The sequence below is a fragment of the Hippopotamus amphibius genome, chromosome 4, assembly GCF_030028045.1.
Source record: "Hippopotamus amphibius kiboko isolate mHipAmp2 chromosome 4, mHipAmp2.hap2, whole genome shotgun sequence".
In the NCBI taxonomy this organism is placed as follows: Eukaryota; Metazoa; Chordata; class Mammalia; order Artiodactyla; family Hippopotamidae; genus Hippopotamus; species Hippopotamus amphibius.
This window is the reverse complement of record NC_080189.1, coordinates 71,095,479-71,122,403: the sequence shown is the minus strand read 5'-3', so window position 1 is coordinate 71,122,403 and position 26,925 is coordinate 71,095,479. Positions and strand designations below refer to the sequence as shown.

Sequence of the window (26,925 nt, the reverse complement as noted above, 5' to 3'; positions counted from 1 at the left end):
CAATAATTTATTCAAGAAATTAAGTAAAAATATAAAGATAATGTTTATATTTTCAGTGTTTCTGTTTGCTTATGAGTTGAATGTACTAACCAAATTCTCTTTAAGAAGATTTGTTGATAAGATAATCTTCCTGACAATTTTGGTGCTGTTTCTACTTATTTAAATTAAAAAAAGGATGTTTTATTGTCTGTGTGTATAGATGATGAGTATTTTTAAAAACTGCTATTTGATTTTGAACACAACTTGTGATCTGAACTAGTTAAATAGTATGTACTTTACATTTTATACTAAATACTGGAGGAAAATACAGAGAAAACACTAGATTGAGAATGAGAAGATCTGTGTTCTAGATATGTTTCTGTAAGTTGCTTAGTATGTCTGTATGTTAGATAACTCATAGTTTTCTTATTTGTCAAATTTATCAAAGGTTTAGTGGTTATTAAGTTTACTAGCTCTGATTTTTTTTTCTGATTATGTATGCTTTTCCTCAGTAAATTCATGGTTGAGAAAGAGTGTGTAAATGGTCTGTTGCTGGGAATAACACTTTGATAGAGACTTCAGGTCTTTGATTCATTTTTTTGAATCTGAAATTTCTTCCCCACAGTGTCTTCTGTTAACTCATTCTAGCTTTCCTTGAAAGGAAATACTTGATTGTTCTTTGTTTAATCATATCCATTATCAGACTTGCCATTTTTTATTGTTCCTGTTGCAGTGTTTGTCTCTCCCATCAGATTGTGGGTTACCTGCACGCAGAAACTGTCTTACTAGCTTTGTGTTCCTAGAGCCTTTCGTGGAGGTCACAGAACTTGACTTTTCATTTCCTTTGTCAGCTTCTTTAGAGTCTTGCTAGGCCCTATCAAGAGCTTTAGAAATATGCATATCCGCTTAATTAAAATTTTAAAAAATACATATCCTTTGGTTAGGAATTCTACTCCTGAAATTTATTCTAAAGTGCTAGTAATAGTAAACAAGTTTGCAACAATCTGATTTAAGGTCATTAATGGCCATGTTGCTAATAGTACTAAAAAATTGAGAGCAATATAAGTGTCCCACATGGAGGGATAGTTTAGGCATATTGATACAATAAAATACTATGCCACCATTATGATGGTAGTGTATCTTTATGAATATGAAAAGATTTGTATAGTTTTTATGTGAAAAGGATAGCTAAAAATATGTGTGTAGATATCCAATCCTTTAAAAAATAAATACATAAATATTACATATTTATGAATGACTATGATTCTGGTAAGATATGTACTGACTGAAATGTTAATAGAGAGTAGGATCCTAAAAGGTTTAATTTTTCTCTTTTGTTTATATATTTCACTTTACTTACAAGGTGAATATTGGTTATGTAACAAAAAGTGATTTTTTAAGTAGTAGGAAAACAGGTAAAATTTAAAAACATTTAAGTAGTAAAGTAAAAGTGGCATTAAAAATTTTTTTTTGTAACACAGAAGTGGATATGTATACTAACCTTAAATAATCAGGGTATAATACTGTATAATCTTACCTATAGTACAGAAAAAGATGCACATTTACTAGACTGTTATAGGTATCGCTCACTTATGGGATTAGGAATTATTTTTATTCCTATTTATATTTTTCTTTGGTTCTCAATTTTTCTTTTGCTGAACTTAGATTAAGTATATAATTAGGTAAACAGTTAAAACATTTTTGGGGAACTTAACACATACTCAAGAAAGAATTCGAACCACCAGATTTTTACTTGTTCTCACCATAGTTGAGCTGGTACTCTTATTGTGTATGATGGTTGGGTCTTTTTGTTATTTAATGAACAATAGTTGATCACTATTGTACTTTGCTATAAAATATCAGAAAGTATATTTAAAGAGAAAAATAATAAAGGATCTTTAGCCTACTTTGTTGTGTGGTTTACACTCTTGACATTATTTGTGTGGAAAACCCTTTACGTGTAGGTATTATAAAGATTTAAATTGGTTCAGTTCTTATTCTTTCTCTCAGTTAAATTTCATAGTAATGATATCTAATTGTATAGTTTGTTTGAAAGGCAAAGTTTAGAGCAGTGTGGTAGTAACATATATCCTTTCTATATAAAGTGTTCATGTTATCCAACAATAGTTTTAAGTTTTTAAGTCATTTCTAAAAATAGTATGGACAGATTTGCATTATTCATCTCCAAATATATATTTTATTCAAGACAAACTAGTTAATGTTAAGTCCTGTCTCTCACTGTGAAATAGATTACCTAATTGGTTTATATTGTTACCCCCACTAGAGCAGATAAGTGAACAGCTATTTACTCGTTTCTTAATGTATTCTTAGAAAAATCAGGTCTTTAATAACCTACTTATTCTTTTACTATTGAAGTGAAATTTATGCTAAGTGAGAGAAACTGCCAGGTAGTCCTCAAAGTTGTGTTATGATTTTGTACTTCCACTCGCACTGTTTGAGAGTTTGGTCTCTCCACATTCTAATAGACATTTGGCATTGTCATTTTGTTATGGTTAACTGGTACATCCTTGATGACTAATGATTTTGAGCATTTTTTCATGTGCTTATTGGCCATTTTTTTTTCGTAGCTTTGGACTTACGCAATCCCCAGTGCTTTGACTCCTTGTTTAGAATGGGCAGTATCCCAAGTTGGCTACCTTTTCATAGCTTCCCTTACTGTTTTACTTAGCTTAAATTTTGTTGGCATTCAGAGTCATTAGTTCCTTCACAACAGGCTCAACTACCTTTCTCTCTGTCTCTCTCACAGTATTTGCTTGGTGAAACCACACTCTGGTTAAATCCAACTTAACCTTCTACTCCATTCCTATTCTTACATAGCAAGTGGCTGGAGAAAAAAGATGAAATAACAATTATTCATATCATTACAGTGACTCTGTCAAATTTATGTCAGAAAATGCCACTCTTCTGTTTAAAAACTCTCCATTAATTTTTTATTCCACTCAGAGTGAAAGCCAAAACGTTTACTAAACCCTACCATGTTTGCCCTCTGTTACCGCTCATCTCCATTACTCTTCTACATTTCTTTGTTTTAGCTCTCGCCATCAGGGCTTCCTTGCTATCATCAGACATTCTGAGCATGCTCTTTGCTTTGTAGTGTCATATATATCTTTCTTACTTTGTTAATAGTCTGTGACCCACGAGAATGTAAATACCACAAGTATAGAGATTTTCATTTTGTTTTGTTATAAACACTGGGGATATAGAGGAAAGTTGTGCCTGGCCCATGGTAGGCACTAAAGATTCTGTTTTCACTTAGGTGAGTCTCCCTCCCGTCTGTACTTTAAACTTTATTTTCAGATCCGTGATTCTAATTGCAACTATGAGGCCTTTATGAACATTATTAAATTGAGTGACAATATTGGAGAGCTGGAAGCAGTCAGAGATAAAGCAGCAGAAGAATTACAGTATCTTCGATCTCTAGATACAGCTGGTGATGGTAAGTACTGATTATTTAAGCACAAGAATGTTTTACTTCTTGAAGGATTACTATATCTTCAAATGAAACTTTAATTTACCTAAATGTCATTTTATGTTATTAGTTTTCACCTTAACTAAATCTGACTTTTATTATGCTAATATATGGTGAGAGTAAAGCACAATAATTTTATGAATGTGAGACTCTTGTTATTGCAGTTATCTCTAAAGTAAAGATAATTGGCATGGTTTAATTTTAATTAAATAATTTCACTATAAAATTTTTGATTATTTCTTTTATTAATAAAATAATTGCTCTATTCATTGGTTATTATGTTAAATTACAGTAAGTGTATGTTTAAAGTATTTCACAAGTAACACTGCCACTTTCTACCTTATAATCACTTTGTTTGTTTTTAGATATCAACACCATCAAAAATCAAATAAATAGCTTATTATTTGTAAAGAAAGTATGTGATTCAAGAATACAACGGTTGCAGTCAGGCAAAGTAAGTAAAGTACTTTTGAATTAATATTTAGTTATAAATACTTTATATTCATTACAATGTCTAGCAAGTGACAAAAGGTAGAATACTAACCAGTGTGGGACTCTACAAAAGAACTAAAAGTTTAGAAAAAAATTTATCTTACACAATGTAGTGTGAGTATTTGTTAAAACAAGCTAAAGAGAGTAAAACACTGCATGAAAAATACTGAAGTAAAGATTGTATTCCTTGACATATATTATCCTACTCGTGTATTATTTATGTATTCAAAATTCAACATTTATTAAATTTTGTTCATTGGACAGCATTTTGGATGGATCTAACAGACAGAAATCTCTCTCATGGAGCTTACATTTCCACAACATCTTACAGAAAAACCCAAATGAACTTTTTGCCCAACCCAGTAGTTACAGAATCAGAAAAAATATATATGTATATATTAATCTATTATGTAAAAAACTGTAAAAAAATAAAAAATATGTGAAGAAAGTAAGTAAAGCAAAGTAGGATGATAGAGAATGTCTGCGAGTGTTTTAGATAGATGCTGAGAGATTTGGTGACACCTGAGCTGATGTAAAGAGATCTGAATACTGTGAGAGAGTCCAGTGAAATTTTTTTTTTTTTTTTTAAAGGAATCTTTCAGGCAAAAGTGAGAGCAAGTGCAAAGGCTCTGGAATAGGGAAGTGGCTGGTGAGTTAGAGAAGGTCATTGTGGCTGGTGTGGAATGCATGAGAGGGATTGTAGTAGGAATGAAATTAGCGAGGAACCTTGAGGGTTAGATCATATATGGTTTCACCTGCCATAGTAAGATTTTTAAAAATTCTAATTGTGATAGGAATCCATTGGAGATTTGCCCTGGCAAGTGACATGATCTGACTTATGAGTCAGAATGATTACTTTGGCTCTTTGTGATGAATAGATTGTGGTGGAGTGGTGGGGACAAGAAGGGAAACTAACAGATCATTTACAAGACTGTTGCTTTAGTTCAGTAAGAGATGTCTGTGGAGGTTCATGTGAGAAGTAAGTAGAGACTAGGTATAGTGCTAACAGGATTTGCTAATGGTTTAAATATGGGGTGAGCGAGATAAAAGGACCCAAGGGTGATTCCAAAGTTTTTGGCCTGAGCAACTGCATGAATAGTGTTGTTTACTGAAATGGATAAAACTGAGGGTGAGGGAGGAGGAAGTTTGGAAGAGAGAATCATGTTTTGAATGTTTTAGTTTGAGATTCCTGTTTGACATTCAAGTATACATGCTAATTGGTAAATGTGAGGTCAAGGGAAAGTTTAGTGATGGAAGAAACTTTGAGAATCCTTAGGATCATCAGATGTTTATTTAAAGGAAGAGACTGGATGAGGTTACCTAAAATAATAAATTTAAGTAAAAAGATATCAAGGACTTAGTCCTGAGGTGCTTCAGTTACTAGTGTTTAAGACAAAATGGAAGATCTAGCCAAAGAAACAGAGTAAGTGTCTGGTGAGATTGAAGGAAAACCTGGGAGTGTGATATCCTAGAAGCCAAGTGTGGAAAATGTTTAAAGAGGTGAGAGATGAGGTGTATCAAAGGCTACTAATAAATTGAGTAAGATGAAGATTTAGAATTGACTCTTGGGTTTGCCAGCAGGGAGGTTATTGGTGATCTGATGATAGCATTTTGGTGAAATAGTGGAGAGAAACTCTGATTGGAGTCAGTCCAGGAGAAAATGGGAAGAGTTGAATTAGAAACAGTGATTATAGGTAGCTGTATGGAAGAGTAAAGGAAAGCAGAGATTAGGGACTTTTCTTTAGGTTTTAGTGTAGTCACCTTTTCCATGCTGGTTTTCTATTGGAAATTTATTTGTGACTCTCTGGTCTTGTAATTTTGCAGTGTACTTAAATTCCTTAAGGAATGGAAGACTTATTTTTAAAAATCTTGAGTTTAGTTTGCTAGTTTAATTATAACTTACATTACTTGAGGCCCACATTTGTCATATATATGTGTGTGCAGTATATGTCTGTCTGTCTTTGTTTCAGTTAACTGTATTTTAAAGTGAGTTTATATATGTATGTAAATTCAGAATAGAAAAGTACAGTTTCACTTGTGCTTACTGTATCTTTATCCAGTTACCTTTCCTAGATCTTAGAGTTAGTGATCCTTAAGCATCAATATTTAAAGTCTCTTTGCCTAAATACTTTTTGATATTGAATCCTTTTAAAATGTAGCAACCTTGTTTGGAAGCTTGGCAATTCTATTTTGAATATTAAGCTTTACCTTTTTTAATAGCTCAAGTCATACAGTGTTTTCCTTTGGAAGAAAACTCAGAATCTTCACAAAGATGTAGTTTTTTAAACTACGCTACTCATCTTAAAGTCTTAGGAGATGCTTTATTCTTTCTGTTACAAATAAAGTGATACTGAATACTCTTTTCCATCTCATATCTGTAGAGGTGCTGCAGGACAGGACAAAAAGGTGATAAAATCTGAGGAAGAAGACTTAGATAGGAGAAATCATGTGCTGGTACTAGATTGCTTTACCCCAGACATTTTAAGTTGGTAATCTGTCATTATTAAGTACTTATATGGAAGGGAGACGAAGGTTTTTTTGCCTTTTTTCAAATCATCTTTCTTTTCCTTTATGTTCCACCTATGCCTAATTTAATGTCTGCTCCTGAATAAGGCAGCTTATCTAACTTTCAGAAAACCTGTGTACTGTATCTTTTTTTTTTTAAATGGAGGATTGTGAGGTATGGATTTGGTAATGCAGAGAAGATGATGAAAATCATTCCCAGAAACATTGTGGTTTTTTGTGGAAAGGGCAGCAGGCTTTGAGGACGCTGACTCATTCCAACCAGCTTTGTGATCACAGGCAACATTTCTGATCCTCAACTTTCTTATCTGTTGAGGAGATTGGTGATATTTATCCAATAGGATTGCTGTGGAGATTAATGAAGTAATGTGTATAATGTACCTAGCACAGTGCTGGACATGTAGATTCTCTAAATTTTGAACCTGTTAAAATTTTTTCCCCTGTGTAGGTAGTTACCTTGCTGTCTTGCTTTGAAGTATATGTAATTTACTATTTAGGTAGACTGAAAAGAAATACATTTCTTTTGAAGATTATAGAGATTTATTAGGAGCAAATTTGCTCATTGGAAGTATTTTCTGTTTTCCCAGTAGATAAACTTCAATCTGTACTTGAAAATATTGGGGTTTGTTTATTCTTGAACATATTAAGCATTCCATACATCCCCTTTAGCCCCTAAAATGTTCATTTTTATTTGGAATATGTAGAGATAGAGAATACATGAAAATACATTTAGATTTATTTTTTATTAGAAGAAATGAGTGCTTATCATACTCCTAATGTATATTTACTAAGCAGCTCTTAAAATAACTCTAGGAAATTCAGTGAGCTGATACTTTTTATTGGGAACCCACATGTATAAGAAGGGAAAAGTTTATTTTTATTTCATTTTAACTTAAATTTTTACATCTATGTAAATCTTTAACCTAGTGAGTGAATAGACGAGAATTAATCTACATTAACTTTTATTTTTAGGAAATAAATACTGTGAAACTGGCAGCAAACTTTGGGAAGCTTTGCACAGTCCCCCTGGACAGCATTCTTGTAGACAATGTTGCACTACAATTTTTTATGGGTAGGTAAACGCATTTTATAAAAATAATATAAACCCTTGAAATTTTGAATAATTGTAAATATTGTTAAATTTTAAATACTTCATATTAGGCATACCATATATCTCTCGCTTCCACCCCTCATTCTCTGAAATATTCCCTTTCTTTGGAAGCCATGGGGGTAGAGATTTGTTTTCAAGGAAATAAATGCTTATTGTAACTCCAATGTGCATTTGCTAATCTGCTTTTAAATAAACCCCAGGAGATTCTACTATGAATTTAAATTGAAATTATTTGAGAGTGCTTTATAAGGAATACATGCTGTATATAACTTGTTTATATCATTTTTGTACATAAATGGGGAAGGGGCTTTGTTTTTATGTCATTTTAATATATAAACATTTATTAATTTTATTAATGTTTCATCAGAATTGCTTTTATCTAGGGGACGTTTCCAGCAAAACTCCCTGATTCTTCATTTTCATGATCAAAAACAAATGCATGGCTTATTGAAGAGCCCAATCCTTATTTTTAATATTTATGATAATAGTAATATTGTGATTAATAATCTTTGTTGAGAATGGAAGCTGAATGTTGGTGAAGTAGTTTATTTCTGATGAAGGCTTTTCTGGCAGTTTTATCCCCTAGAGATATTTTCATGAAAAATCAGATTTTTTTTTAATATACACTTCAATTTGTTTTTTATGCATAACCGGTCTTTTCAGCTTAACTAGTTTATGATAAAACTTTTTTTTAAAACCTCAAGCATTTGCTAAACATGTTCAAAATGTAGAGTTTTAAGTATTTGAAACTTTAATCCTTCTTAACTTGTCATACAGCTGTATTCACCCAAAAATGTGTGACTTTAATGTCTGTGTTGTTATGCATTTTGTTTGGTAGATTACATGCAGCAAACTGGAGGTCAGGCACATCTCTTCTTCTGGATGACAGTGGAAGGATACCGAGTTACAGCCCAACAGCAGCTAGAAGTTTTATCAAGTCGTCAGAAAGATGGAAAACATCAAACCAACCAAACCAAAGGTCTTTTAAGAGCAGCTGCTGTTGGAATTTATGAACAGTATTTATCAGAAAAGGTGAGGATATATTTTGATTACTGTTTTCTTATCTTCTTTGGCAATATGATTAATAATGATTTTTGTAGTTTTGGGGAATATCCATTATTCATCCTGCTATGCACAACTGCCTTGCATTGCCTTATTTAATCCTGATAATAGTATTATTGTGTATTATCCTCATTTTATAGGTGAAGAAACAGACGCAGTTAGAAAATTGAATTAACTTGTCCAGGGTCATGCAGATACTAAATGTTAGAGTTAAGATTCAAGGTCACACACACTTTAGGTAACAGGTAGGAAGTAAAAGGATGGAAAAAAGTAAACCATGCAAACAGAAACTAAAACAGAGCTGGAGTGGCTATACTAATATTAGATAATAGATTTTAAGACAAAAAATTGTTACTGGAGAAGCGAGGAACATTTTATAATTATAAAAGGGTCAATTGATCAGGATGATAAAACAGCAAAGCCCCCACATACATGAAGCACAGACTGACAGAACTGAGGGAGAAATAGACAATTCAACATGAGTCGTTGGAGACTTCAGTACCCACTCTCAAAAACTGATAAAACAGATAGAAAATGACAAGAATTGAACAACACTATAAACCAGTTAGACCTAATACATCTGTAGAATGCTTCTTCTGACAACAGTATTATTTTCAAGCACACAAGTGGAATATTCTCTAGGATAGATCATATGTTAGGCCATAAAACAACTCTCATTTTAAAAGTATTAAAATGATGGGACTTCCCTGGTGGTGCAGTGGTTAAGAATCTGCCTGCCAGTGCAAGGGACATGAGTTCAATCCCTGGTCTGGGAAGATTTCCATGTGCTGTGGAGCAACTAAGCCCATGCACCACAACTACTGAGCCTGTACTCTAGAGCCCACAAGCTTCAACTACTGAGCCCACGTGCCACAGTTACTGAAGCCCACTCACTCAAGAGCCTGTGCTCCTCAACAAGAGAAGCCACCGCAGTGAGAAGCCTGTGCCCTGCAACGATGAGCAGCCCCTGCTCACCTCAACTAGAGAAAGCCCATGTGCAGCAATGAAAATCCAACACAGCCAGATAAATGAATTTATTTATTTAAAAAAATCATATGTAAGTATATCCCTTTCTCATTGCACAATTAATTTGAAATCAAGAACAGAAGGGTTTTGGGGAAATTTTAAATATTTGAAAATTAAACAACACATATCTAAATCTTGTCTGCATCAAAAACATTAGAAGGAAATTAGAAAGTATTTTCAGTTGAATGAAAATGAAAACACGGTACATCAAAATTTATGGGATGCAATTAAAGAACTGCTTAGAGGGAAATGTGTAGCTTTAAAAGCCAAATCAGAAAGAAGAAAGATCTCAAATCAGCAGTCTACATTTTTCACCTTAAAAATCTAGAAAAAGAAAAGCAAGGCAGCAAACAGAAGGAAGGAAATACAGTAAAGATCAAATGGAAATCAGTGAAATAGAAAACAGAAAAACAATAGTGAAAAATCACTACAATCAAAAGTTGGGAGAACAACAAAATTGACAAGCCTTTAGCTAGATTGGCCAAGAGAAAAAAGATAGATCACCAAAATCACGAATGAAAGAGGAGGCATCACTACCAACTCTATAGAAATTAAAGGGACTGTAAGGAAATATTACAAACAACTTTATGACAATAAATTAGACAACTTAGATGAAATGGACAAATTCCTGGTGAGATACTAATTGCCAAACTGACTCAAGAAGAAACAGATAATATAGTAAATAAATTTAATTAGCAATTAAAAATTACCTTATAAGGAAAAGTCCAGGCCTAGATGGTTTCACTGATGAATTCTGTCATACATTTCAAGAAGAAATAATACCAATACTTCACAAACTCTTCCAGAAAATAGAGAGAAAAAAAAAAAACAAAAAAAAAAAACACTTCCCAGCTCATTTTATGAGTTTAGTGTCATTCTCCTATCAAAGTCAGACAAAGACATCATTTAGAAAACTATAAACTGATATCTCTCATGAATATGGACACAAAAATCCTCAAGATTCAAGGTTATTCATACTCCAGTACTTTTAATGGCTATACTATAATACCTTGTAATTTATACTTATTAGCACAAAAAATTGTATTTGAATTTTAAGTATGAATGTTATTTGGAAACCACTCATTTGTGCATTTGCTTACATTTTTGCCTTCTGAAATATACCATACGTAAAAGAGTACACAGTTTTAAGAGTAATAGTATAATAAACACCTTTATACACCCATCCAGCTTGAGAAATAGAACATTCATTATGCTTTTAAAGATCCCTATATATTCTTTACCTGTCCTTATTACTTCCTTGCTTCCTGATGAAGCCAGTTTTCTGTAATTATTCACTTGCTTTCCGATACAGTTTTACTATACCCATTTGTTCTAAATTTTATTACTTCAGCTTTGTGAGATTTTGACTTTACTTATGTCAGGAGATAACTTTAGATATTTGCCTTCCAGATCGCTATCATTGTTGCCAGTCATAGAAAAGATGCCAATGTTGGCCTGCAGTAAATCATAATTTCAAAGAATGGGACAAGAATAATGTCCTTCTCTAATTTGAAAATACATCAAGAATGAGTATGGTGAAAAGAATTACAGTAAACAGAAAGTTATATGCTTTTTCTCTAAAACTACTGAACAGTCTTTTTTTTAAGAACTTTTATTGGGATATAATTGACATACAGTAAGCTGCATATATTTAAAGCATACAATTTAATATTGTTTTCTTATTAGTAATGTATATATGGCAAACCCAGTCTCCGAGTTCATCCCACCCCAACCCCCGCCTTCCCCTCTTGATATCCATATGTTTGTTCTCTACATCTGTGTCTCTGTTTCTGCCTTGCAAACTGGTTGATCTGTACCATTTTCTAGATTCTGCATATGTGTTACTATACGATATTTGTTTTTATCTTTCTGACTTACTTCACTCTGTATGACAGTCTCTGAGTTCATCCATGTCTCTACAAATGTCCCAATTTTGTTCCTTTTTATGGCTAAGTGATATTCCATTGTGTATGTGTACCACATCTTCTTTATCCATTCCTCTGTTGATGGAGATTTAGGTTGCTTCCACGACCTGGCTATTGTAAATAGTGCTGCAATGAACATTGGGGTGCATGTGTCTTTTTGAATTATGGTGTTCTCTGGTTATATGCCCAGTAGTAAGATTGCTGGCTCATATGGCAATTCTATTAGTTTTTCAAGGACCCTCCATACTGTTCTCCATAGTGACAGTATCAATTTACATTCCCACCAACAGAGCAAGAGGGTTCCCTTTTCTCCACACCCTCTCCAGCATTTATTGTTTGTAGATTTTCTGATGATGTCCATTCTAACCAGTGTGAGGTGATACCTGATTGTAGTTTTGATTTGCATTTCTCTAATACTTAGTGATGTTGAGAAGCTTTTCATGTGCCTCTTGGCCATCTGTATGTCTTCTTTGGAGAAATGCCTATTTAGGTCTTCTGCCCATTTTTTGATTGGGTTGGTTTTTTTTTAATACTGAGCTGCACGAACCGTTTATAAATTTTGGAGATTAATCCTTTGTCTGTTGGTTCATTTGTAAATATTTTGTCCCATTCTGAGGGTTCTCTTTTCATCTTCCTTATAGTTTCCTTTGCTGTGCAAAAGCCTTTAAGTTTAATTAGGTTCCACTTATTTATTTTTTTGTTTTTGTTTCCATTACTCTAGGAGGTGGGTCAAAAAAGATCTTGCTGTGAATTCTGTCAAAGAGTGTTCTTCCTATGTTTTCCTCTAAGAGTTTTATAGTGTCTGGCCTTGCATTTAGGTCTTTAATCCGTTTGGAGTTTATTTTTGTGTACGGTGTTAGGGGTGTTCTAATTTCATTCTTTTCCATGTAGCTGTCCAGTTTTCCCAGCACCACTTATTGAAGAGGCTATCTTTTCTCCATTGTATATCCTTGCCTCCTTTGTCATAGATTAGTTGACCATAGTTTATCTCTGGGCTTTCTGTCCTGTTCCATTGATCTCTATTTCTGTTTTTGTGCCAGAACCATATTGTCTTGATTACTGTAGCTTTCTAGTATAGTCTGAAGTCAGGGAGTCTGATTCCTCCAGCTCTGTTTTTTTCCCTCAAGATTGCTTTGGCTATGTGTCTCCATATAAATTTTGGGATTTTTTGTTCTAGTTCTGTAAAAAATGCCATTGGTAATTTGATAGCTATTGCACTGAATCTGTAGATTGCTTTGGGTAGGATAGTCATTTTCACAATGTTGATTCTTCCAATCCAAGAACGTGGTATGTCCCTCCATCTGTTTGTATTGCCTTTGATTTCTTTCATTAGTGTCTTACAGTTTTTTGAGTACATGTCTTTTATTTACTTAGATTTATTCTAAGGTATTTTATTCTTTTTGTTGCAATGGTAAATGGGATTGTTTCCTTAATTTCTCTTTCTGAACTTTCGTTGTTAGTGTATAGAAATGTAAGAGATTTCTGTGTGTTAATTTTATATAGTGCAGCTTTACCAGATTCATTGATTAGCTCAAGTAGTTTTCTGGTGGCATCTTTAGGATTTTCTGTGTATAGTATCATGTCATCTGCAAAAAGTGACAATTTTACTTCTTTTCCAATTTGGATTCCTTTGATTTCTTTTTCTTCTCTGATTGCTGTGGCAAAGACTTCCAAAACTATGTTGAAAAGTAGTGCTAAGAGTGTATATTTTTTCTTGTTCCTGATCTTAGAGGGCATGCTTTCAGTTTTTCACCATTGAGAATGATGTTTGCTGTGGGTTTGTCATATATAGCCTTTATTATGTTGAGGTAGGTTCCCTCTATGCCTACCTTCTGGAGAGTTTTTATCATAAATGGGTGTTGAATTTTGTCAAAAATTTTTTCTGCATCTATTGAAATGATCATATGGTTTTTATCTTTCAATTTGTTAATATGGTGTATCACATTGATTTGTGTGGTGCATCTGGTCCTGGACTTTTTTGTTTGTTGGGAGATTTTTAATCACAGTTTCAATTTCATTACTTGTGATTGGTCTGTTCATATTTTCTATTTCTTCCTGGTTCAGTCTTGGAAGGTTATACCTTTCTAAAACTTTGTTCATTTCTTCCAGATTGTCCATTTTATTGGCATATAGTTGCTTGTAGTAGTCTTTTATGATGCTTTTTGTTTCTGCATTGTCTGTAGTAACTTCTCTTGTTTCATTTCTCATTTTATTGATTTGAGTCCTCTCCCTCTTTATCTTGATGATTCTTGCTAAAGGTTTATCAATTTTGTTTATCTTCTCAAAGAACCAGCTTTTAGTTTTTTAGTTTTATGATTTTTCTCCGTCTACTAACTTTGGGTTTTATTTGCTCTTCTTTCTCTAGTTTTTTTAGGTGTAAGGTTAGATTGTTTATTTGGGTATTTTCTTGTTTCTTGAGGTAGGATTATATTGCTGTAAACTTCCCTCTTAGAACTGCTTTTGCTGCAACCCATAGGTTTTGGATCTTTGTGTTTTTGTTGTCATTTGTCTCTAGGTATTTTTTGATTTCCTCTTTGATTTCTTCAGTGTTCTCTTGGTTATTTAGTAATGTATTGTTTAGCCTCCATGTGTTTGTGTTTTTTTACAGTTGTTTTTCCTGTAATTGATTCTAATCTCATAGCATTGTGGTCGGAAAAGATGCTTGATACGATTTCAGTTTTCTTGAATGTACCAAGGCTTGATTTGTGACCCAAAATGTGATCTATCCTGGAGAATGTTCTGCGTGCGCTAGAGAAGATAGTGTAATCTGCTGTTTTGGAATGGAATGTCCTATAAATATCATTTAAATCTATCTGGTCTATTGTGTCATTTAAAGCTTGTGTTTCCTTGTTAATTTTCTGTCTGGATGATCAGTCCATTGGTGTAAGTGGGGTGTTAAAGTCCCCCACTATTATTGTGTTACTGTTGGTTTCCTCTTTTATAGTTGTTAGCATTTGCCTTATGTATTGAGGTGCTCCTATATTGGGTGCATATATATTTATAATTGTTATCTCCTCTTCTTGGATTGATCCCTTGATCATTATGTAGTGTCCTTTCTTGTCTCTTGCAACATTTTTTATTTTAAAATCTATTTTATCTGATATGAGCTTTCTCTTGATTTCCCTTTGCATCGAATATCTTTTTCCATCCTCTCACTTTCATGTATATGTGTCCCTAGGTCTGAAGTGGGTCTCTTGTAGACAACATATATATGGGTCTTCTTCTTGTATCCATACAGCAAGTCTGTGTCTTTTGGTTGGAGCATTTAGTCCATTTACATTCAAGGTAATTATCAATATGTATGTTCCTATTACCATTTTCCTAATTGTTTTGTCTTTGTTTTTGTAGGTCCTTCTCTTCTTTTGTGTTTCCCACTTAGAGAAATTCCTTTAGCATTTGTTGTAGGACTGGTTTGGTGGTGCTGAATTCTCTTAGCTTTCGCTTGTTTGTAAAGCTTTTGATTTCTCCGTCGAATCTGAATAAGATCCTTTCTGGGTGGAGTATTCTTGGTTGTAGGTTCTTCCTTTTCTTTACTTTAAATATATTGTGCTACTCCCTTCTGTCTTGCAGAGTTTCTGCTGAGAAATCAGCTGTTAACCTTATGGGAGTTCCCTTTTATGTTATTTGTCATTTTTCCCCTGTTGCTTTTAATAATTTTTCTTTGTCTTTATTTTTGTCAGTTTGACTACTGTATGTCTTGGTGTGTTTCTTCTTGGGTTTATTCTGCCGTGGACTCTCTGTGCTTCCTGAACTTGGGTGGCTATTTCCTTTCCCATGTTAGGGAAGTTTTCGGCTATAATCTCTAACAATATTTTCTCAGGTCCTTTCTCTTTCTCTTCTCCTCTGGGACCTCTATAATGCAAATGTTTGTGCATTTAACGTTGTCCCAGAGGTCTCTTAGGCTGTCTTCAGTTCTTTTCATTCTTTTTTCTTTATTCTTTTCCACATCAGTGATTATCACCATTCTGTCTTCCAGGTCAGTTATTCACCCTTCTGCCTCAGTTAATCTGCTATTGGTTCCTTCTAGTGTATTTTTCATTTCAGTTATTGTATTGCTTATCTCTGTTTGTTCTTTAATTCTTCTAGGTCTTTGTTAAACTTTTCTTGCATCTTTTCAATCTTTGCATCCAATCTTTTTTCAGTGTCCTAGATCATCTTCACTATCATTATTCTGAATTCTTTTTCTGGAAGGTTGCCTATCTCCACATCATTTTGTTGTTTTCTGAGGTTTTGCCATGTTCCTTCATCTGGTACAAAGTCCTCTCTCTGCCTTTTCATTTTCTCTATCTTTCTCTGGCTGTGGTTTTCAGTTCCACAGAACAAAATCCTGCTGATACTGCTTGATACTGCTGTCTGCACTTTGGTGGTGGAGGCTATCCAGGAGGCTTATGCACGTTTCCTATGAGAGGAACTGGTGGATGGGTAGGGCTGGGTGTTACTTTGGTGGGCAGAGCTCAGTAAAACTTTAATCTGCTTGTCTGCCAATGGATGGAGCTGTGTTTCCATCCTGTTGGTTGTTTGGCCTGAGGCAACCCAGCACTGGAGCATACAGGCCTGTAGCGCACACTACTTTTTGTGTACCCTCCAAGAGTGGAGTTTCTGTTTCCCCCAGTCCTGTGAAAGTCCTGCAGTCAAATCCTACTGGCCTTCAAAGTCTGATTCTCTGGGGATTCCTCCTCCCATTACTGGACCCCCAGGTTGGGAAGCCTGATGTGGGGCTCAGAACCCTTACTCCAGTGGGTGGACTTCTGTGATATAACTGTTCTCCAGTTTGTGAGTCTCCTACCCAGCGATTATGGGATTTTATTTTATCGTGATTGTGTCCCTCCTGCCATCTCATTGTGGCTTCTCCTTTGTCTCTGGATGTGGGGTGTCTTTTTTGGTGAGTTCCAGTGTCTTCCTCTTGATGATTGTTCAGCAGTTAGTTGTGATTCCGGTCTCTTACAAGAGGGGGTGAGCGCACGTCCTTCTACTCTGCCATGTTGAACCATCTCTCAAAACTGTTGAATAATCTTTGAAGGGACTAAAATGAACCTTGAAACGGATGAACTAAACTGAGTTCCTTATGTGTAGGCTGTAACAAAAACTCATACAATGAAAAAAATGACTCAATTTTTGAAAGTAAGGCTATTGAGAACTCAGATATCACCAGAAAGGAACAGCCAGCTTAAAGAGAATTTTCTCACTTTCTTTACTAAAACTATAATTTATTGGGAATGCACCTTTACTCTCACATCTTTAAATGATTTGTGCATTTTAAAACCATTTTCCTTGAAAAGAAGAAGTTTTACTTACGACATCCATTATGCTTTGAAGTACTTAAAGATGGGCAGTTTAGATATAGGTAGCCTGTATAACAAATTCATAAATACAAAGGACGAGATTAACAAACAACTGGTCTACCAAACAAACCTTGAGATAGAAAGTTGATGGACATTTTTTTTTTTTTGGAGAGCTGGAAACAAATTCCTACAGGTCTAAAAACCTGTTTTTAGTGAGTAAAATTCCATTATTCTTTTCCTAAATGATTTTATTGAAAGGATATGTAACAATGTCATAACATTGCACTGGTATGAGAAATAAGTGTGATACAGGCTTAAGAGCAGAGCTGAAAGTCATAGTGATTTTTATTTTACAGTTGATTGTATTCAGTTATACCACCGCATAAAGTAAAGGAATGTCCTAAAGGCTGCAAGTAGATCAGAGAAATATTATTTAAAAAAAGGCAACATAGGGACTTCCCTGGTAGTGCAGTAGTTAAAAATCTGCCTGCCAATGCAGGGGACATGGGTTCAAGCCCTGGTCTAGGAGGATCCCACATGCTGTGGAGCAACTAAGCCTGTGCACCACAACTACTGAGCCTGTGCTCTAGAGCCCACGAACCACAACTACTGAGCCCTTGGGCCACGATTACTTAAGTCTGTGCACCTAGAGCCCGTGCTCTGCAATAAGAGAAGCCACCGCACTGAGAAGCCTGCACATCACAATGAAGAGTAGCCCCTGCTTGCCACAACTAGAGAAGGCCCACACACAGCAATGAAGACCCAATGCAGCCAAAAATAAGTAATAAATAAATAAAAATTTAAAAAGGCAACATAAAAATACCATACAAGATCAAGGTAATTGTTTTGTAATTAAATATAGCTATAGCTTTTGAGCTAGTCCTATCATATGTATAATCTTTTAAAGTCTTTCATTTATATATTTTAAGAATATACAATAATAGCACCTACAATATTTAAATTTAAAAGTAAAATAAGTTGCTGTACCTGAGTACAGAAACATTAAGTATATTGTTTAATTTTCTCTAACATATTTTTTGATTAGTCCAATTAATTTCTAATTGCCACTGTTAAGTAGTCTTTTTGTTTTGTTTAAATAACTACGTTTGTGTAATAGAAAAGTAAAGAATAAGGATAAATAGATGGAATAACACCCATTTTTGTATTTTTATGTTAAAGTAGTAACAGATATGTATTAATATTTCTTCTATGTTACTTTTCTTGATAGGTGGGCTTGGTTAGTTATGTCTGATGATAGCTCTCCAAAAGTGTCGGTCACCCTCTTCCAAGGATGAGGCTTAATTCAGTTCTCTATACCCAAGATTATAGAACAAATTAAACTAGATAAATAGAAAATGTTATTATTTTTAAATTTGTCCCTTATTTCCTAGAAACTGAGTTAAGTGAGCTTAGAGGGCAAATGGAAGGACAAAGCTAATTTAAATCGTGTTCTTCTCTGCTCTTTGTCACATAGTTGAAGTTGTTTAGTTCTCCTGTTCTTAGTTTGGGGGAAACAAAAGAAACACCATACCCATACACAAACAAATAATAGCTAAGTATCTTTCTCTTCCTCCTCCAAAAAAACCCCACAAAAAACAACCACTATGTGCTTACTTGGGTTTACTAACAAGAATGTTGAATTAACAAGGGAGCATTAGAAGTTCTGCAGCCCTTTTGCTACATGTTTATACCCTCCTGTTTACTTACTTTAAAGAAAAATTTTTACAAAAATATGTGCAAGTATGGTTGATATACAGTGTTATGTTAATTTCTGCTGTACAGCAAAGTGATTTAGTTATACATATATACACATTCTTTTTCATATTTTTTTCCATTATGGTTTATCACAGGATATCAAATATGGTTCCCTGTGCAATACAGTAGGACCTTGTGTTTATCATTCTATGTTATGTAATAGTTTGCATCTATTAATCCCAAACTTCCAATCCATTCCTTCCCCAACCTCCCTCTCCTTTGGCAATCACAAGTCTGTTCTCTGTGTCTGTGAGTCTGTTTCTGTTTTGTTGATGAGTTCATTTGTGTTATATTTTAGATTCCACATAGAAGTGATATCATATGGTATTTGTCTTTCTCTTTCTGACTTACTTCACTTACTGTGATAATCTCTAGGTCTATCTATGTTGTTGCAAATGGCATTATTTCATTTTTTTATGGCTGAGTAATATTCCATTGTTTATGTGTAGCACATCTTTATCCATTTGCCTGTTGTTGGACATTGAGGTTGTTTCATGTGTTGGCTATTGTGAATAGTGCTGCTTTGAATGTGTTCTTTTAAATTATAGCTTTGTCTGGCTATATGCCCAGGATTCTTACTTTTACTTTTTCTTCTTATCTTCTTTTTTGTACCTGAAATAGTCTATTTTAGCATAGAGAAATTACTTAACGCATTCTTTTGGTACTTTCTTAAAAAGTTACCATCCTTATTGCTCATTTACTCTCCAGAGCCTTCAGAACTAAAATATAAAAGTTGACATGCCAAAGATAACCATATTTCTAGCTTCTCAGCATTTTTTTCTTTCAGTAGAGTAATTTTTCACATTGAACATCATATTTTATATTTCTGTGAACATCATATTTTATATTTCTGTGTAATATCTGTTACATTAGTATCTGCACCTTGAGATGGAAATTGTTGGAACAAATTAACTTTTCAGATTTTTTTCGTCCCGTATCACACTGGAACTTTGCTGCAGTGTTATAAAACCAAATTTGGATAAGGATAGTCTCTTTTATATGCTATTCAAGAGGATTGTTTGTAGTATTAAGTGATAAGTAACAAATGGCTTATTCTTTTGGTATTTTATTAAATACACATCTAGGACTACTGAGTGCTCAACATTAACTCCCATTGACAGTGTTTCCTATGTGCTAGACACATGTGCTTTACGTGAATCTCCATTTTGCAATTAAGTGGAGCCTAACTTGCTCAGCAAAAGTCAAGATTTAAATGCATGTTTGTCTAACAGTCTACTGCGTAGTACCTGATGACAAGAAGGTTCTAGTTTTTATTTCAGCCTTTAAGCATCAGGGTGTGATGTTTAAAGGCTTTAAACATTTACAAACCAAGGACTTTCTGGCAGTTACTTTCAATAATATGATTCCATTATTTAATTCTTCTACTATCAAGACTTAACTTGTATTTAGAAATTCCAAAGATCAATACTATTATTATTTTTCTCTGTTTGTCAGGCATCTCCAAGAGTTACTGTTGATGATTATTTGGTAGCAAAATTAGCAGATACTTTGAATCATGAAGATCCAACCCCTGAAATCTTTGATGACATTCAAAGGAAGGTATTATGTACAGCATTTATCATTGTATCTTTCTTGAAAACAATGTATATTTCTATATGCATGTAATTTGTTTATAAAAGGTTATTGAAACATTATGAAAGTATAGCAGTAACTAAAAAGGTGACTTATGGTAATAATATCAGTCCTTCACAATTACAAAAAAGGTAGGCTAGTTTTTCTTTATTTATTTGACAAATGAGGAAAATCCTTAAGCTAGGTTTTTTAATTTGAATCTGACGGGCCAGATATGGATTCTAGAATTTTATGAATTGATGATGTGTAAAAAACATGATTTATTTATTTTAGTATGTGCCTTGAGCCTTTATGTGTACTTGTTTCTTAGAGAGCACTCCTTTTTAGAACATTATATATAACCTGCTGTCATGTGACTTGCATTGCAGTAGGACCTGTTTCAGTACAATTTAGGTACTGGAGGGACCAGAAAAAAATCATTAATTGTGACCTAGTCTTATTACTGACATCTTGTAAATATGGAGACTGTAATTCATTACAATAAGACCTCTCTGTCTAGCTTTTGTTTAAATCTTATTAGTGGAAATTAGTACATTATCTGTATTAATGATTGAATATCTTGATTTATTTCAATAAGGTATACGAATTGATGCTACGAGATGAAAGGTTTTATCCTTCCTTCAGACAGAATGCACTTTATGTGCGCATGTTAGCTGAGCTGGATATGTTAAAAGATCCTAGTTTCAGAGGATCAGATGATGGTGATGGAGGTAAGGTGGCACACATTGTACATTTATGTGTAATATGTATACTCCCGTGTATGTTCTGCTTACCAGAAAAAGTCCTTTCAAGTAAGATAAAAAATGTTCTTGAAACCTAAATATAAATTGTAATATGTTAAAAAATCTATAAATAAATGACAAAATTTACTTATACTAAATTAAAATGTTAAAATTTAATAAAGATTAGAATGTAATAACTATTGAAGGCTAGAATTCTTGATGAAGCATGTTTTCTTGAGTTGTGTCACCCCAGTATTTTTATGGTAGTTTCCCTTTGTTTATAAGTAATAATATTCATGACTAACAGTAGGATTATTGAGAAGATTAAATGAGATAACAAGTGATGATTCTGAGAATGTACCACAAATTATAAAACATTAGAAAAATACAGTTTTTTCTCTCTTTAATTATACCCTTTCCCTAACTGGAAGAAGCTGCAAGAGTTACGTATTCCAATCTTTCGGTTTTTTTCTGTCCACAGGGTGTAGTGAAGAAAGCAGACTGTAAGAGTCATAATATTTAGACTTTAATCCTTTTCTTATTGCCTGTGTGATGTTGGCCAAACACTTAATTTCTTTAAGCCTCATTTTTCTCAGTTGTAAATCTGGAATAATATTCTTCTGGTAATAATATCTTACCTAAGAGTTGTTATATTTTAATGGAATTCTATATGTAAATGATATATAAACTAAAACACAAATAACAGTTTTTATTAGTAGCGAATAATTGGGTATTTAAAAATAGTGGGAGAGGCAGCCCTTAGCATACAGTTTGCAGATTTTAGACCTGATAACCATTTTACTTGTGATTCAGTTCAGAAGTACTTATTAAATTCTAATTAAATATCTAGGATTTGATAAACTTTCTAGCAAATAAGCAATATAGATACAAAATAAATGGGAAAGATTTAACTAAGTTATTATTTTAAGAGAGTGCTTTTATTATACTCATTTACTTATAAATAGATTTTATGAACAGGACCACTTGAAGTTGGAGATATAATAGATGTGTTAGATAGTGATCACTGCTTTAAAAAATACCTCTATTATGGAAGCATTCTGGCCTCCCCTCTTCTCTGCCCATCCTCCCCACTCCCTAGTCTATATTAGTGAGATTTTACTTTTTAAATAATCTTAAGAAATCCAGTTACAGAAGTTTGCATGTTATAATAACTTTTATATTGATTGTTGATCTAATATCTTGGTTATTTGTAAAATTGGAATAATATTTTGTTAACTGGATTTGATTGCATAATCGAGGAATGTTTTGTTCGTTTTTTAAGAGCACTTCTGTGGGAGCTGAATAGTAAAATTCAGTGTACCTCGAGTTTATTATGTAGTACATCTGTTTACTGTGTCTGTTGAAATATCTTTTAGAGAGCTGCTATGAAATTTGCGTTAGAAACTCTACTTCCAGAACAGACTATTAAAAGTGTTTTTATTGATTATTTTATTTGCTTAAGAAATTTTCTTAGTATTGTGAAATGGATTTGCTGTCTGACCTAGAATGAAAAAAGATAAATTGAATCATAATCAGCTAATTTATGAGCATCTAAGTATTATATAATGATGATAGTAGCAGTATATTCTCTGGGAGTAGTTTTTGATCCTATAGTGTAAGAACTCTTCCAAAATCTTCTAAATTGACTTTTAGCTTCAATTTATATTTGCCTTGTATGCAGCTAATGGAAGCAAGTTATTTCTGTCATCTCAAACTTCCCAAAACCTCATAATTATTTAAAACACAAAGTAGATTAAAAGGTTTTTTTATGCAGCTGGTTTTGATCTGAAGTAAATGTACATCTCTTATATATCAGTCATTGAGTAGTCCCTCACATCGGAATCATTGATTATAGTTTGGAATTAGTATATACATATACATCTTTTGTCTTTCTAGGACATTGATTTTTAACATTCTGTGTCCTAATTGATGAGATTTCATATATTTTATAACTGAGAGATTGCCTAACCCTTTTTTGAAACCATTTGAAAAAGTATGTGGAATAATGGGTATCATATGAAACATTGTTGTTAAAAATGGCTGTTAGGTATATTGTTGTTGTCAGTGTTTAGATTTTAAGCACTTGCTACAACTTTTTCAAATAGTAATGTTATGATTTTCTTGTCTTTATAAGATTGTTTAATTAAAAATAAGCTTTTCTTACATTTGCTGGTTATAAATTCATTTTCTGACTTCCTGACACTTTGTGTATTTTTTAAAGTCCTGAAATTTTGGCCACTTTTTTGACATTTTGAAATAATTATCCAATCTAGTGTTTAATGAGTAGCTGAGTTTTGACAAATGCAGCCTACAATTGAGCACACATTTAGTGGGCCAAGTCTTCCCATGTGTAATAGTATCATCTGGTGGTTTTTCTTTGCTGTGGAAGAAATTTCATTCCTATTTAACTAAACTTCTGTAGGTAGGTAGGTAGCTGGGTGGCTTGCTTACCCATGTTCTCTCCCCTCCTCTCCTCCCCTTTCTTCCTTTTCTTTTTCTTTGTTCGTGATTGCCTTCTTTAGTTAGCTCAGCTTTAAATTAATGTAAGAGTAGATTTTTTTCCTTTATTAAAACGTACTCTTGTAGCCTTTTAAAAGTATTTAAATTATGCTTTCTGTTTTAAATTTTAATTTCAATCGCATTTTCTCACGTCAAATAAGTTTCTTTTGTTTTCTGATATTTATAAGCAGTTATTAAAGTCTTGATTAAATGTGGCCCTAGATTGGCTTTAGACTCTATTTCTGGATCTTATTGTTGATCAAGAAAGTAAACTATGCCTTGTTTTGCTCCTAGTTTCTTTTAATTTGACATGTCTTTGGTGGGAAGACTTAAGAGGTGGGCAGACCACAGAATGAGGTAGGAGGCATATAATTGAATAAGGAGGATAGAGAGAACTGTTTGTTTACTCATTTTAATTATCAAGTTGCTATTAACCAAGGGGTAGTCCTAGGTAGAATTTCCTATTTTTGTGACCAAAGGTTTGAGGAACTGAGAAATGCTCTTGGGCATTTGGAGTTGCTGAAGTTGGAAAGCAACACCAAGTGCCTCTTTCAAGAGTAATAGAAATTTCCTTTAAAGACCCATCTAGAGATCCAAATTGTAAATAATCTAAGTGCTACAAGCCATACATTAACTTTAAACTGTTTATGAATATTGCTTTACCGTATATTCATTCGTGTTTTTAACAGAAGGACATCTTAAATGGTTTGCTCAGGTATAGACTAAAATTCTGAGGGAAAAGGTGTTAATTTTAATAATTGGCTTACTCTCTAACATTAACTTTTAAAAATAATTTCTAGTTGCTTTTTAATTAAATGGCATTACACATGGAGTTTTATGTATCTTTTATTCTATTGTATATTGATTTAAGAATCTAGACTTCCAGTGTTTTTGATCCATATCAACCAAGAATAAGTAGACTTTATAGACATATTAAAAATCTTATCTATTTCTCCTTAATATTAAAGAATAATTGTATTTGTAATATTAATCCAGTGAGACAGAAATAACAAAATACCTCTGACATTTCCTAGTGGACTTCACTCTGCAGTGTTTACCTTATGTTTACATTGTATTAGACAACCTAATATACTGTGAGAGTAAAATATATAGATTGCTTTCCTGTACGTAAATACCTTTTGGGAAGGAGGAGCAACTTAGGTACATAACTATTTTCACTGAAACATCTGGCTTGGAAAACCATGGGAACTGGTGTTTGGGAGTAGTGTACCACAGTTTTCTTTACTGTTCTGTTGGTATCTTGGCTTGTGTGATTTTCACTCTTGGTGTTTGAGCCTTAGATAGATAAAGCACTGTTTCAGAAGTTTTTGACTATATACTAAATTGAATCTCCCTTCTCACAGAATCTTTTAATGGGTCTCCTACAGGAAGCATAAATTTGGTAAGTACTGTTAATGAGTACTTTAATTATTAAAGTGGCCTGAAAATAACATGAAAGACTGAGCCTTGACATATGTAAATAAGTGATAGATTAGAAGCCCCCAAGTCATCCTTTGTAAGAAGTTGTTATGCTTTTAAAGAAATATTAAATTCACATATAAGGAATCTGTGAATTAGAACTTAAAAATGAAATGAAATCTATTTTCATTTTAAGAAATTGGCTTAGGCCACACCTGCATGATTTAGTTGCAGGTGGTAAAAAATGATTTCATTATTTTCAACCCCAATATTTAATATTTGAAAATGATTCTGATCAGTGCTGTGATGGGCAGTAAATTTGTGACATATAAATGTTTACATTGTAATTATTCTTTTCTTCTTGTATTTAGAAAAGAAATATAAAACTAGTTGGGATATCTGAAAAGTTAAAGATATTTCTTAAAGTCTACATTGTAACAAATTCAGGTTATTGTAAAAAAAAAAGACAAACCTTTTTTAAAGCTTAGAGGGTTTTACAAGAATTAAGCGACTGTTCTGCGATTACAGGCTTAAGAATGACGTGTTTAGAATATAAACTGTCATTGGCATTTCATATATTCAAGGTGAAGTGTGAAATAATGAACATTTCAGTTCTTTTATATATACATCCTTGCCATTGAATACCTTATTTCATAAAATGCTGCTGGAAAGAAATATTAGTGTTCTATGAAAGTTTCAGCCCAGAATTCGTGGGGGATGGGCAGAGAATGTTTGCTTTGTGTTTCCTTCTACTACCTACATTACTTTTTCTTTCAAACTTTTTGTAATATCTAAATAGTTTAGAGGTCCATTGTCTTACGTTCCTTAGTACTACATTTATTTCTAAAATTAACATTGTTTAAGTGTTCTGTTATTGTGTAAAGTATAACCCTTAACAAAACACTAAAGCACATCAGCCATAGTGTTATGTCAGAAATTTTGTTGTAACATTTTAAATGTTTTCCTAAATTATTTGGTATCATTACCATTTACTTCTAATATTCCATTGAGTTATAACAAAAAGGAATAGGTCGTAGAGAATGAAGAGTGTTAGCATATAGTGCCCACTATATAAAAATAGTTTCCAAATGGGATGAAACCTTTCCTTGATTTGAAATTTTTTAGTATTCAGGTTTGTAATGCTTGTGCAAGTGTTTGGACACTAGTAAAAAATATTTTTTTCTTCATTCCCTATCTGGAATAAATGCTTTTTCAAATAAAAGAGATCCCTTTTATCACATACTGATATAAACCAGAACAGTCTGTGGATTGAAAAAGGTCACACTTGAGGTCAGTGACTTCCAGTATTTTGTTTTTAACATAATTTTTTTAATACATAAACAAATTTTAATGAACAGCTGCATTTTAAAAAATAGTTTGACTATAAAAAGTTGTTTTAAAAACCATCAGATTTTTTCATAAATTAATGAAGATAATATTTATTAATTGTATTAAAAATATAAACTAGATCACAATAGTTTATTCCAATATTCTAAGCAAAAAAATATTTAAGCAAAAAAATATTTAATGTGGTGGTTTACTCATTTTGTGATTGAGATTGGCACATAAATTATAAAGTTTTAGAAGTGCCATTGTAAGTTGTGTTTGCTGAATTGATTATCATAGTAAATTTGAATTTTTGGTTTTTATCTTAGCATAATGTTAAAAAAACATTTCTTTTTACAAGTAGTTCAAGAATCTTGTTTTCAAATCACAATTTTCTTAGACTAATCAATACTTACAGTTCTAAATCATATTGTAATTCTGTAGTTATTATTTCACCAGTTGTACCTTTATATAGTCTACTTGGTATTTTCACATGTATTATAACTGTGACAAATAGTTGAGACATTTCACTGGATGTTTTTCATCATATTTAATGAAAATATTTATTAATTGCGTATCTTAATTGTGCTAAAAAGGCATTTATATACAAAGTTTTTCAACAACTTCTGGGTTGCATAGTATAAGATGCTAACATGTTTAAAGTAATAAGTAGCATTTAGCTTTTTAAATGTCACCTACAGGGAAAGGTAACCAGTAATAA

At 32.9% G+C, this 26,925-nt stretch overlaps 1 protein-coding gene across 7 annotated transcripts in view; it reads left to right on the top strand.

Annotated features, from left to right (window-relative positions):
* Positions 1-26,925, top strand: part of SNX13 (sorting nexin 13) — a 136,756-nt gene that overhangs the window by 80,619 nt on the left and 29,212 nt on the right. For 4 of the 7 annotated variants that reach the window (XM_057731326.1, XM_057731324.1, XM_057731323.1 and 1 more), the window contains 7 exons: positions 3,298-3,436; positions 3,835-3,923; positions 7,457-7,556; positions 8,434-8,627; positions 20,101-20,205; positions 20,816-20,948; positions 24,824-24,861. In XM_057731326.1, coding sequence (XP_057587309.1) covers positions 3,298-3,436; positions 3,835-3,923; positions 7,457-7,556; positions 8,434-8,627; positions 20,101-20,205; positions 20,816-20,948; positions 24,824-24,861 — 798 coding nt within the window. Of the gene's footprint in view, positions 1-3,297; positions 3,437-3,834; positions 3,924-7,456; positions 7,557-8,433; positions 8,628-20,100; positions 20,206-20,815; positions 20,949-23,753; positions 23,817-24,823; positions 24,862-26,925 lie in introns of all 7 variants that reach the window. The other 3 variants (XR_009053155.1, XR_009053156.1, XR_009053154.1) reach the window with 2 other exon arrangements.